We start from the raw sequence: 12,500 nt of genomic DNA on the forward strand, positions 1-12,500 counted from the left end.
GTTTGGGGTGAGCTGGACCGCAGAGTGAAGGCAAAGGGGCCAACAAGTGCTAAACACCTCTGGGAACTCCTTCAAGACTGTTGGAAAACCATTTCAGGTGACTACCTCTTGAAGCTCATGGAGAGAATGCCAAGAGTGTGCAGAGCAGTAATCAGAGCAAAGGGTGGCTATTTTGAAGAAACTACAATATAAAACATGTTTTCAGTTATTTCACCTTTTTTTGTTAAGTACATAACTCCGCATGTGTTCATTCATAGTTTTGATGCCTTCAGTGAGAATCTACAATGTAAATAGTCATGAAAATAAAGAAAACGCATTGAATGAGAAGGTGTGTCCAAACTTTTGGCCTGTACTGTATATACAAATACATATATATGTGTGTGTGTGTGTGTGTGAGATGAGAATGTAGAGGACAACTTTAGAGGCTAACTCAAAGCCGAGGACCGCTGAGCGTCAGGGCCACCGTCCAGGATGAAGATGACCTCCAGCTGCTGAGTGAAGACCTCAGGCAGCAGGAGCCCAGAGAGGAGGAGGAGGAGGAGGAGGAGGAGGAGGAGGAGGAGGAGGAGGAGGAGGAGGAGGCAGCATCATGGAGGGAGCAGTCCCTGCATGGTGTGGACCAGCGACAGACAGCAGGGGCCGGGCTCTACTAGAGCAGGCAGGGGCCCCGGTGCCGGCTGTGCAGAGGGGCCCCTGACACAGTACAGCACATCACAGCAGGGGGCGCTGTGCTGGCAGGTACGGGCAGAGTGAACAGGAACATCTGCACCGAACCGGGGCCGGACGTCCCAGGGCCGACATGGAAGACGCCTCCAAAGCTGGTGGAGAACCACAGAGCCCAGATCCTGTGGGACGTCCCGATCCTGTGGGACGTCCTGGAGGCTGATCCAGCAGACATGGAGCTGGTCTACAAACAGCAGAAGGAGGCAGCAGGGAGAGATGCAGCGATCCCGAGCCACAGCAACACACACACACACACACACACACACACACACACACACACACAGCAACATCAGGAAGAAGGAGGACGAGGAGCTGGAAGAACAGCAGGAGCTGAGAGAGGAGCTGGAGGAGACGTGGCCAGTGAAGGCAGCAGTGGAGCCGCTGGTGCTGATGGGAGCTCAAACTGGGAGAGCGACTCCAGCAGATCCCAGCAACAACATCTGACATCTCTGTCCAGAAGAGCGATCCATAAAAACAATCCACAGGCACATGTGCATTAAAGCATGAAGTCGTGCAAAAGAGAGAAATACAGCAAAAGCCAAACATACTCAACAAAAATAAAAAATACAAAATGTGAGTGTGTTAGAATAAATTCACTTAAAGGCATAGAAATTACTGCAGATATACTGTTTTTAATCCGTGTATCATTCGTTCTTTCTATTTTCAATTGCCAATCAAAAAATTAAAAAATGAAAAAGTGACTGGTTATTTGTTTTTTAATCTAACACCAAAATTCAAAATATGCCTGGTTTTTCATAGTTCAATTTTAGGCTCGGATCAAAAATACGAAATGGAAAAACGGGAATCAGGACTGAATTTGATTTTATTATTTAATTGGTCCGGTTTACGTGACCCAGAAGTTTGGTAATGAGCGGTAGCTCACAGCAGATCACAACAGCCGGCCCGCCTGATGCCGACCGGTGCCGCGGCCGGCCCGCCTCATGTCGCGGCCGACTGGCGCCGCGGTAGGAATAGTAACATGGAAGGGCGCAAGCCAGTAATTTCGCCTAGGGCGGCAACATAGGCAGAACCGCCACTGTGCAATTTCACAGAAAAGGGCCGGGTTTCCCAGATCGGTTAAGAAGGTCTCCGGAGCTGCTACCCATCATTGTTAAGAAGCTCAGCTGATTTTTTCGGTTGTCATGTCCTCTTCTTTTAGAGTCACACGCTTTGGTCCTCGAAACAACACGTAATAACTATCCATGGTGGCGGTGATCAGGGTGGCGGGACTGAATGCACCTGGCTGCTGTGATCTGCTGTGAGCTACCGCTCATTACCAAACTTCTGGGTCACGTAAACCGGACCAATTAAATAATAAAATCAAATTCAGTCCTGATTCCCGTTTTTCCATTTCGTATTTTTGATCTGAGCCTAAAATTGAACTATGAAAAACCAGGCATATTTTGGATTTTGGTGTTAATAGATTAAAAAACAAATAACAAAATAACCAGTCACTTTTTCATATTTCATTTTTGATTGGCAATTGAAAATAGAAAGAACGAATTATACACGGATTTGTTTTGACAGCTTTTTTTGTTTTGTTTTGTTTGTTTTATGAGGAAATTGTTGACATGTGTTGTTCCATTTCCTTCATAAAGACAAAGAACTGAGTTTTTGTTCTTTGCTCATTTACATTTTTGTTAATGTGGAATTTGGCAAGAAGTCAAATTAAATCAATAAGAAAAAAAAAACGCATTCTCCTGTCAGTTCTCCCGTCAGTTGGTCCAAACGCCGCAGCCACGTACGATGCAGGCTCTGTGATGTGCTGAAGGCTCTGCGGTCAGCCCGCCGCGCTCATTGGCCCCTTGACTTGATTTCCACCTCTTCTGACCAATCAGATGCAAGAACACACACTAACCCCGCCCCCTTTTCAACCGCCAGATTCCCGCCCTCCCTCTCGGAGTGACCACTGGGGGGGGCGTCGCTGGGCGGGCGGTGGGGCGGGGCGGCGGTTTGACTTGCATTCCTGCCAACCAATCACACGCGAGCATTTTAATGAACTCCGCCCCGGTTGGCCGGCCGTGTTCCCGCCCCCTGAATGGATATAACCAACGGGGGCGTTGCTGGGGGGCGGGGCCGTGCGCGAGCTCGACCCAGTTTGAAAGTGAACCAACGGCTCCAGTCGCAGCTCCGACCAGCAACAACAACAAGACGCCGTGAACCCGAACCCGAAACCCTGAACCCCGAGCCTGCAGCCGGCCCCCCGACGAGTAAGTCCCCCCGCCACTCCGCTGACTCCGGGTCAGCGGCAGCTCTTCGGTTATCCGGGTTAAAACAGCGGAGAATTCATTTGCCGGGTCGCCTGTTTTTTAACGTGCAGTGATAAAGTGTCCGCGCCGGGAATGAGCCACAAAACACAGAAATAAACCCGAAATAAAGCCGATGTCCCTCCCGGCAGCGTGAGGCTGCAGCGGGCTGCTGTGGGTCAGAAATGCACAGTTTGCGGATGAGCCCTGGCCGCTGGACGACAAAGATATGCTATTGTAAACATGCAACGCCCATTTTCAGACTACGACTGCCAGAAAATAGACGGAGCCCCGTCCACATAACGGTACGAGCGCTCCGGAGCATAGCCGGAGCCCTGCGCTCACAAATGCGTAGCTGGCTCGGCGACAGCGCCTTTCTATTGCAAACGAATAACGGAAAAGAAAAGCAGGGAAAAGGAAAGCCCGTTGTTGTTTTTTTAACGTTTTATCTGACGGTCGGTGACATTTCTGCAGTGTGTGTGTGTGTATGTGTGTATATGCGTGTGTGTGTGTGTGTGTGTGTGTGTGTGTGAGTGTGTGTGTGTGTGTGAGGGGGGGCTGCTAGCGGGTTAGCATGATGCTAGCGGAGGGGGATGGGGCGGCTAGCTCCGCAGAGGGCGGGAAGCAAATGGTGGCCCATTGTTCTGTCTGAGTTAGCATGTTAGCCCGGCTAGGCTAACTGCAGCACGCAATAGATCTCAATAGAAAACACGGCTAGCTTTAGTTTCCACTCATCTCTACGGCCCATAGACTTCCATTCAGAGCGGGGTGCAGGAACTGGGCTCCAGTCCGAGCCGGGGTCCCGGTCCCGGAGGGTTACTGGGTCCAGTCCGGCCGGAGGGTGGGCTAGCTCCCGGCCTGAGAAAATGGATCCCCCGTTTTCTTTGTTATTCCCAGTCTGTGCTGCCATATTCTGCCTGTACTCCACCAACACGCCATTGATCACTTATTGGTTATTAATAGAAAGGAACGAGGAAGTTGGTCAAATGTAGACTGGCAGAGGCTGTTTAATGTAAAAACAGGTTTTATTTAACAAGGTTATATTAGGACTGTGGATGAGCATGAGACATATAGGTTAAAGGGTCATTCCACTCAAATGGATTTATGGCTTTTGCTGTAACTGTTCATTCATTGATTCATTCAAGTTTCTCTCTTCCATTGTATGGATGATATTGATTGTTGCATGCAAAAAGTAATGGTGTTTAATTTAAAATGCATATTGTGTCTGGACTAGAGGTCGACTGATTAACCGGTTTGGACGCTGATGGGACGTCTTACACGCTACTGGTACTGTCAGAACTTGGCCCTGAAAGTGGTGAAATGATAAACGCTAAGCCTGCACAAAAATGACTTTGTCCTTTGGCAGAGACGTGAACAAGTAACTTAAGTGCTTCACATATGAATAAACTTAGGAATAACATAATGCTTTATGTGCTGTTAACAATGCTGGAACAATCTCATACAGTAATTAATTTTACTCTGCAAAAGTACAAAGTACTACAGTGAAAGTATTCCTCCTGTGAAGACAAACTGTGTTTCCTGCAGTGTAATATGAGGCTGCTCGACTGGAGTTATTGACTTTGAGGGGAAAAAACTCCAAATGTTTAAGAAAGAGCTCCCGTCCTCTGAGTTATTTTACATACTAGATGTTTATTGATCTAGATTCATATTTATTTCTATTTTATTACTTAGACTCAGATGATCAGTTCAGTAAAGTCAAAGATAGTCGGGGCTGTGAATCAGCTGTCGGCCTTTTCCTGTCCCGGACCGTCAGTGTCACATCAGCCTTTAAAAACCCACTTTCAGTCGACTTCTAGTCTGAGACACCAGGCAGCTTCACTGTCCAGACGTGTCATTCAGTCTGGACTGAGACGCATTTCCCAACATCATCTACTCCTCCTCACCTGTTCTGCACCTGTCTGTCTGTGTGCGCACCTGTCTCTCTCTGCACCTGTCTGTCTGCCAGGCCGTCAGTATGATGCGTAAAGACCACAACAAGCCGAAGGGGAAGACGTCGGCGTATGCCTTCTTTGTCCAGACGTGTCGAGAGGAACACCGGAAGAAGAACCCCGAGCAGTCGGTCAACTTCGCCGAGTTCTCCAAGAAGTGCTCTGAGAGATGGAAGGTGTGTTCTGCCGTCACGTTCCCACTGCCGGTCCAACCGCCAGGCTTTTCACTATCGATTAATCTGCAGCTCATGTCTTCCATCAACCAGCTAATCATTTAGACAGATTCCCATCATAAGTTGCCAGAAACCAGATTTTGAAACAGCTGGTTCAGTGTGACCAGCAGCAAACAAACAAAAGGTATCATTTGAATAAGAATATGACCTTCAGTGTTGGTGAAGCAGCTGTTTGCTGTGTTGAAACTGAATCCTGACTCCATGTTTCTGCAGCTACCTGTGTTACAGTCACAGGTGGGTTCACTGATATTAACCCCTGCGATGTCTGAGCTGCTATTGGCTGCTCCACCTGTCACTCAGGGGTCAGACCTGTCCGACCGGGCGGGGGTCAGGGAGGTCAGCGGGGAGCGGGGGGGCTGCTGTGATGTCACTTCCTGTCTGCCTTTCAAACATGTGAGGTTACATATGAACAAGTTCTAGGCCTCAACAAGAACATAAAAACTCATGTAGCAGCTAATTATTTTTTGCCCTTTTTTCATTGTAATTCTTTTTTTTTTCTGAAAAAGCTGCTAAAATGGTGAAAGAATGACTTTTGTTAATATAATGGCTTGACGATTGGCCTTGGTTAATAATTATCCCGCAAAGTGTAATTGGTGGTGTGTGTGTGTGTGTGTGCAGAGATACACACCATCGCAAGAGGACATGTGACATTTAAATAAACACTGTAACTGTGTCTTTCTGTTGTCTAAAAATAAACTACTGTCCAGGTTTTTTTCAGATGATTATGTTATGATTAGAACTTTTTTAGCTCTAAAAGCTCAACTTGTAGGCTCATGATGTAGGCACCAACAGCAGCGGGACAAATGTGGAAATGTCACGTAGAAGCTCCTCAGCTGCAGAGGTTCCACTGAACACCTGGCCAACCTGAACCATCCCACAGGAACCTGGTGAGGAACACCTGCCCAACCTGAACCATCCCACAGGAACCTGGTGAGGAACACCTGCCCAACCTGAACCATCCCACAGGAACACCTGTCCAACCTGAACCATCCGAGAAGAACATCTGGCCAACCTGAACCATCCCACAGGAACCTGGTGAGGAACACCTGCCCAACCTGAACCATCCCACAGGAACCTGGTGAGGAACACCTGCCCAACCTGAACCATCCCAGAGAAACCTGGTGAGGAACACCTGCCCAACCTGAACCATCCCAGAGGAACCTGGTGAGGAACACCTGCCCAACCTGAACCATCCCAGAGGAACCTGGTGAGGAACACCTGCCCAACCTGAACCATCCCACAGGAACCTGGTGAGGAACATCTGGCCAACCTGAACCATCCCACAGGAACCTGGTGAGGAACACCTGCCCAACCTGAACCATCCCACAGGAACCTGGTGAGGAACATCTGCCCAACCTGAACCATCCCACAGGAACACCTGCCCAACCTGAACCATCCTACAGGAACCTGGTGAGGAACACCTGCCCAACCTGAACCATCCCACAGGAACCTGGTGAGGAACATCTGCCCAACCTGAACCATCCCAGAGGAACCTGGTGAGGAACACCTGCCCAACCTGAACCATCCCAGAGGAACCTGGTGAGGAACATCTGCCCAACCTGAACCATCCCACAGGAACCTGGTGAGGAACACCTGCCCAACCTGAACCATCCCAGAGGAACCTGGTGAGGAACGCCTGCCCAACCTGAACCATCCCAGAGGAACGCCTGCCCAACCTGAACCATCCCAGAGGAACCTGGTGAGGAACACCTGCCCAACCTGAACCATCCCACAGGAACCTGGTGAGGAACATCTGCCCAACCTGAACCATCCCAGAGGAACCTGGTGAGGAACACCTGCCCAACCTGAACCATCCCAGAGGAACCTGGTGAGGAACATCTGCCCAACCTGACCCATCCCACAGGAACCTGGTGAGGAACATCTGCCCAACCTGAACCATCCCAGAGGAACCTGGTGAGGAACACCTGCCCAACCTGAACCATCCCAGAGGAACGCCTGCCCAACCTGAACCATCCCAGAGGAACCTGTTGAGGAACACCTGCCCAACCTGAACCATCCCAGAGGAACCTGGTGAGGAACACCTGCCCAACCTGAACCCTGAAGGTTCTGCTGTACAGCTTGTACAGTCAGTTTGTCCTCTATGTTGGACAAGCAGGCTCTTCTGGCTGTGATTGGCTGGTCAGGGCATGGTGGGATGGTAAAAACAGGTACCGGGTTCCAGACTGGCTGTTTTGATCCTGTCACTGTGGAGATGATTTAGAGAAGTGGGGGGACGGCGGGCCTGGAGTTTCTGCAGAAGCTGCAAACTGAGCGTGAAGAAGAGCGGAGCGTGGGGTTTGTCCTGAGTGTGAAGCAGCTCAGAGATGATCCCTGTCACCTGAGCTCGTCTGAGGCGCTGTGTCCTGTTCGGACTGCAGCTGAGGGTCAGAACCGTTCTCTTCCTGGGTTCCACACACTGAGCCCCAGCTGTGTAGAAGCGTTGCCATGGACACAACATCCTGGCAGCATGATACAACCTTCACAGGTGCAATCCATGTTTCAAAAGACCTGCACACTCCTGGAGGGTTCTGAATGTGTGTGTGTGTGTGTCAGTGTCTGTTTCTGACCAGCAGGGGGAGACACACTCCATTCTATGTATATTGAGTGGAACCACACACACACACACACACACACAGACACACACACACACAGACATCAGGTGTGGTCACCTGTCCAATCACTGAAAGATCAGTTATTGAGTAAAAATATCAGATTCACAAATGTTTGATCTCAAATGTTCACAGGATGTGGTGTGAATTTGTCCAGATGATTAACTGAAAGACCGTGTGTGTGTGTGTGTGTGTGTGTGTGTGTGTGTGTGTGTGTGTGTGCGCAGGCTCTGTCTCCCAGTGATAAGAAGTGTTTTGAGGACATGGCGAAAGCCGACAAGGTTCGTTACAACAGGGAGATGAAGGACTACGTCCCCCCCAAGGGCTTCGGCAAGAGGGGCCGCAAGAGGAAAGACCCCAACGCCCCCAAACGGCCCCCGTAAGACACACACTCAACACACACACACACACACACAGCCGAGCGGGCCACCTCTCTGCTCCCTGCTGACATCTGCCCCCCCCCCCCCCCCCCCCCCCCCCCACCTGTGTGTGTGTCTGTCAGGTCTGCGTTCTTCGTGTTCTGCAGTGAGTACCGTCCCAGCGTGAAGCAGCAGTACCCGGGCCTGTCTATAGGCGACTGTGCCAAGAAGCTGGGCGAGATGTGGAGCAAGCTGTCCCAGGCCGACAAGCAGCCCTACGAGGAGAAGGCCCAGAAGCTCCGCGAGAAGTACGACCAGGTGAGACAGGCAGGCAGACAGACAGGCCCAGAAGCTCCGCGAGAAGTACGACCAGGTGAGACAGGCAGACAGACAGGCAGACAGGCCCAGACACTCCACGAGAAGTACGACCAGGTGAGACAGGCAGGCAGACAGACAGGCCCAGAAGCTCCGCGAGAAGTACGACCAGGTGAGACAGGCAGGCAGACAGACAGGCCCAGAAGCTCCGCGAGAAGTACGACCAGGTGAGACAGACAGGCAGACAGACAGGCCCAGAAGCTCCGCGAGAAGTACGACCAGGTGAGACAGACAGGCAGACAGACAGGCCCAGAAGCTCCGCGAGAAGTACGACCAGGTGAGACAGACAGGCAGACAGACAGGCCCAGAAGCTCCGCGAGAAGTACGACCAGGTGAGACAGGCAGGCAGGCAGGCAGACAGACAGGCCCAGAAGCTCCGCGAGAAGTACGACCAGGTGAGACAGGCAGGCAGACAGACAGACAGGCCCAGAAGCTCCGCGAGAAGTACGACCAGGTGAGACAGACAGGCAGGCAGACAGACAGTCAGGCCCAGAAGCTCCGCGAGAAGTACGACCAGGTGAGACAGGCAGGCAGACAGACAGGCCCAGAAGCTCCGCGAGAAGTACGACCAGGTGAGACAGACAGGCAGGCAGACAGACAGGCAGGCAGACAGGGCCAGAAGCTCCGCGAGAAGTACGACCAGGTGAGACAGACAGGCAGGCAGGCAGACAGGCAGGCAGACAGGGCCAGAAGCTCCGCGAGAAGTACGACCAGGTGAGACAGGCAGGCAGACAGGCAGGCCCAGAAGCTCCGCGAGAAGTACGAACAGGTGAGACAGACAGGCAGGCAGACAGACAGGCCCAGAAGCTCCGCGAGAAGTACGACCAGGTGAGACAGACAGGCAGGCAGGCAGACAGGCAGGCAGACAGGGCCAGAAGCTCCGCGAGAAGTACGACCAGGTGAGACAGGCAGGCAGACAGACAGGCCCAGAAGCTCCGCGAGAAGTACGACCAGGTGAGACAGGCAGGCAGGCAGGCAGACAGACAGGCCCAGAAGCTCCGCGAGAAGTACGACCAGGTGAGACAGGCAGGCAGACAGACAGGCTCAGAAGCTCCGCGAGAAGTACGACCAGGTGAGACAGACAGGCAGGCAGACAGACAGTCAGGCCCAGAAGCTCCGCGAGAAGTACGACCAGGTGAGACAGGCAGGCAGACAGACAGGCAGGCCCAGAAGCTCCGCGAGAAGTACGACCAGGTGAGACAGACAGGCAGACAGACAGGCAGGCCCAGAAGCTCCGCGAGAAGTACGACCAGGTGAGACAGACAGGCAGACAGACAAGTAGACAGACAGGCCCAGAAGCTCCGCGAGAAGTACGACCAGGTGAGACAGGCAGGCAGACAGACAGGCCCAGAAGCTCCGCGAGGAGTACGACCAGGTGAGTCAGGCAGACAGACAGGCAGACAGGCCCAGACACTCCACGAGAAGTACGACCAGGTGAGACAGACAGGCAGGCAGACAGACAGACAGGCCCAGAAGCTCCGCAAGAAGTACGACCAGGTGAGACAGACAGGCAGGCAGGCAGACAGACAGGCAGGCAGGCCCAGAAGCTCTGCAAGAAGTACAACCAGGTGAGACAGACAGACAGGCAGGCAGGCAGACAGACAGGCAGGCCCAGAAGCTCCGCGAGAAGTACGACCAGGTGAGACAGACAGGCAGGCAGGCAGACAGACAGGCCCAGAAGCTCCGCGAGAAGTACGACCAGGTAACACCCCCGGAGAGACAGGCAGGCAGGCAGGCAGACAGACAGACAGACAGACAGACAGGCAGGCAGACAGGCAGACAGACAGACAGGCTCAGAAGCTCCGTGAGAAGTATGACGAGGTGAGACCCCCGGAGAGACAGGCAGGCAGACAGACAGACAGACAGACAGACAGGCAGGCAGACAGGCAGGCAGACAGACAGACAGACAGGCCCAGAAGCTCCATGAGAAGTACGACCAGGTAACACCCCCGGAGAGACAGGCAGGCAGGCAGACAGACAGACAGGCAGGCAGACAGGCAGGGCTGTACAGTGACACCAGTGGTGCTGCAGCAACAGTAGCTCTGTGGAGGACTGAGCAGACAGACAGGTGCAAAGCGGGCCACAGACAGGTGATGTACTGATGTGTGTGTGTGTGTGCAGGAGATGGTGGCGTACCGCGGCGGCGGGACGTTTGCCAGAGGCCCCGGCTCCTCGGCCCAGGGAGGAGAGGAGGAGGAGGAGGAGGAGGGCGAGGATGAAGACGACGACGAAGATGACGACGAGTAGAAACACCAAGCCTGAGGCTGACTGTGTGTGTGTGTGTGTGTGTGTGTGTGTGTGTGTGTGTGTGTGTGTCAGAGTGTCAGAGTGACCCTGGTGCTCTCAGCAGACGGGCCTGGCAGCAGGTCAGAGGTCAGTGGGGCGGGGCTTGTACCTGCTGCAGGTGAAGGAGCAGCTGTGACTGAGTCAAACAGGAAGCAGATGTGAGGAGTTTCTTGTTTTTGTTTTTCTGTGCGCTTACAAACAAACATCTTGACGAACCTGTGCAGGTGAGTGGAGAGTGGGCGGAGCTTCAATCTGCTCTGGTTCTCACCTCCTCCCTGCTCACGACCTTTTCAGCTCAGAACCTTCTGGGCCGCGTGTGCCCTGAGGGGGCGGGGCTTCAGGAGTGGGAGGAGCTTCCAGAGGGTAGGGTGAAGTGTCAAAGGTCATGTAGTGTCACAGGTTCCAGGCCCCGCCTACAACTCCACCCTCTGCCTGTCTGTCTGCTGAGAGAGAGACAAGTCACCCTGAACACACACCTGACTGACTGAAACAGAGTGTGTGTGTGTGTGTGTGTGTGTGTGTGTGTGTGTGTGGGGGACAGAGACAGTGTAAAGAGTGTGATGCCTTTCAGTAAAGTGTGTGTGTGTGTGTGTGTATGTGTGTACATGCGTGTGTGTGCGTGGTGTGTGTGTGTGTGTGTGTGTGTGTGTGTGTGTTAGTGCAGAAGTCATCAGATATGTAAAACTGTCTGGCCAACAAGACCAGAGGATAGTAGAGTAAAACCCCTCCCCTCCCACTGTTACCATGGAAACCTCTGCACCCCCGCTCCCCAGTGTACCTCCCTCCCTCCCCCCACCAAGCCAGCAGAATTCTGATTGGTGGATCCAGTATCAGTCAAATACTACGGCAGTACTACTGTGCTGTAGTACCAGTGCAGTAGTACTGCAGTAGTACTGTGGTACTGATGCTCCAGCACTCAGAGCTCTGCCTGCTGCTCTTCATCATCATCATCATCGTCATGTTCTTGTTTTTTATTTTCTTACTTGAGAGTTTCTGTTCCAAGTTTCACTGTCAGAGTAGAGACGTTCAACTTTTATAATAAAACAACGACTGAGAAAACACAACGCCGCCTCCTCTGCTGTCTCACTCACACACACACACACACACACACACACACACACACACACACACACCAAGACCCTGTGTGTCCGCCTGCAGGGGGCGCCACAGAGTGTCCCCCTGCTGGACACCTGCAGGTGTGTTTGTGTCAGTCAGGACAGGTAGGACAGGTAGCACACCTGTACACAGGGCCTTGGTTCAGTAGTAAACTTAGTCCTTTCACAGTAAAAGTCATGCAGTAACATGAACACACTCATGTTCTCATCAGGCTTCAAGACTAAATCCTGCAAATGATCTCAATAAAGACGCTGATTTCCCTTTTTAGTGAACTTTATTTCCAGCTGTCCAGTCTGATGCAGACGGCTTGAGGCTGAAGCTGCTCGTCTCAGTGACGTCAGACCACTGAAACCACGGCAATATCCCTAACACTAATCATTACATCGATATTAAGAACAAAAATAATGATATTTAATAACATCTGTGAAGAATTGGTTTAAAAAATCAAAACGCAAAAACTTATTTTCACAAAAAAAAATCAAGATTTAAAGAAGAGAAAAGAGCAAAAGTCTGATGAAGAGAAGCGCGGCTGCTGTTGGTTTGTCTGTCAGGAGTCCAGCGGTGAGCCAGGTGCACCAAACACAGATTACACACAGATTACATT

At 51.9% G+C, this 12,500-nt stretch overlaps 2 protein-coding genes across 2 annotated transcripts in view; one reads left to right on the forward strand and one right to left on the reverse strand.

Annotated features, from left to right (window-relative positions):
• Window positions 1-2,799: 2,799 nt before the first annotated feature.
• hmgb2b (high mobility group box 2b) lies at window positions 2,800-11,844 on the forward strand. Its single transcript, XM_030076494.1, has 5 exons — window positions 2,800-2,933; window positions 4,936-5,094; window positions 7,988-8,139; window positions 8,263-8,437; window positions 10,616-11,844. Exons 2-5 carry the CDS (start codon window positions 4,945-4,947, stop codon window positions 10,739-10,741), a joined length of 603 nt encoding a protein of 200 aa, XP_029932354.1. The 5' UTR covers window positions 2,800-2,933; window positions 4,936-4,944; the 3' UTR covers window positions 10,742-11,844.
• Window positions 11,845-12,151: 307 nt separating this feature from the next.
• The window catches only part of LOC115376950 (ectodysplasin-A-like), a 12,190-nt gene continuing 11,841 nt past the window's right edge, over window positions 12,152-12,500 (reverse strand). Inside the window, exon 5 of the mRNA XM_030076804.1 lies at window positions 12,152-12,500. This exon is cut by the window's right edge and continues 168 nt beyond it. The gene's annotated coding sequence lies outside the window, so the exon portion shown is untranslated.

This window comes from Myripristis murdjan, chromosome 18 (genome assembly GCF_902150065.1).
Source record: "Myripristis murdjan chromosome 18, fMyrMur1.1, whole genome shotgun sequence".
Taxonomy (NCBI): domain Eukaryota; kingdom Metazoa; phylum Chordata; class Actinopteri; order Holocentriformes; family Holocentridae; genus Myripristis; species Myripristis murdjan.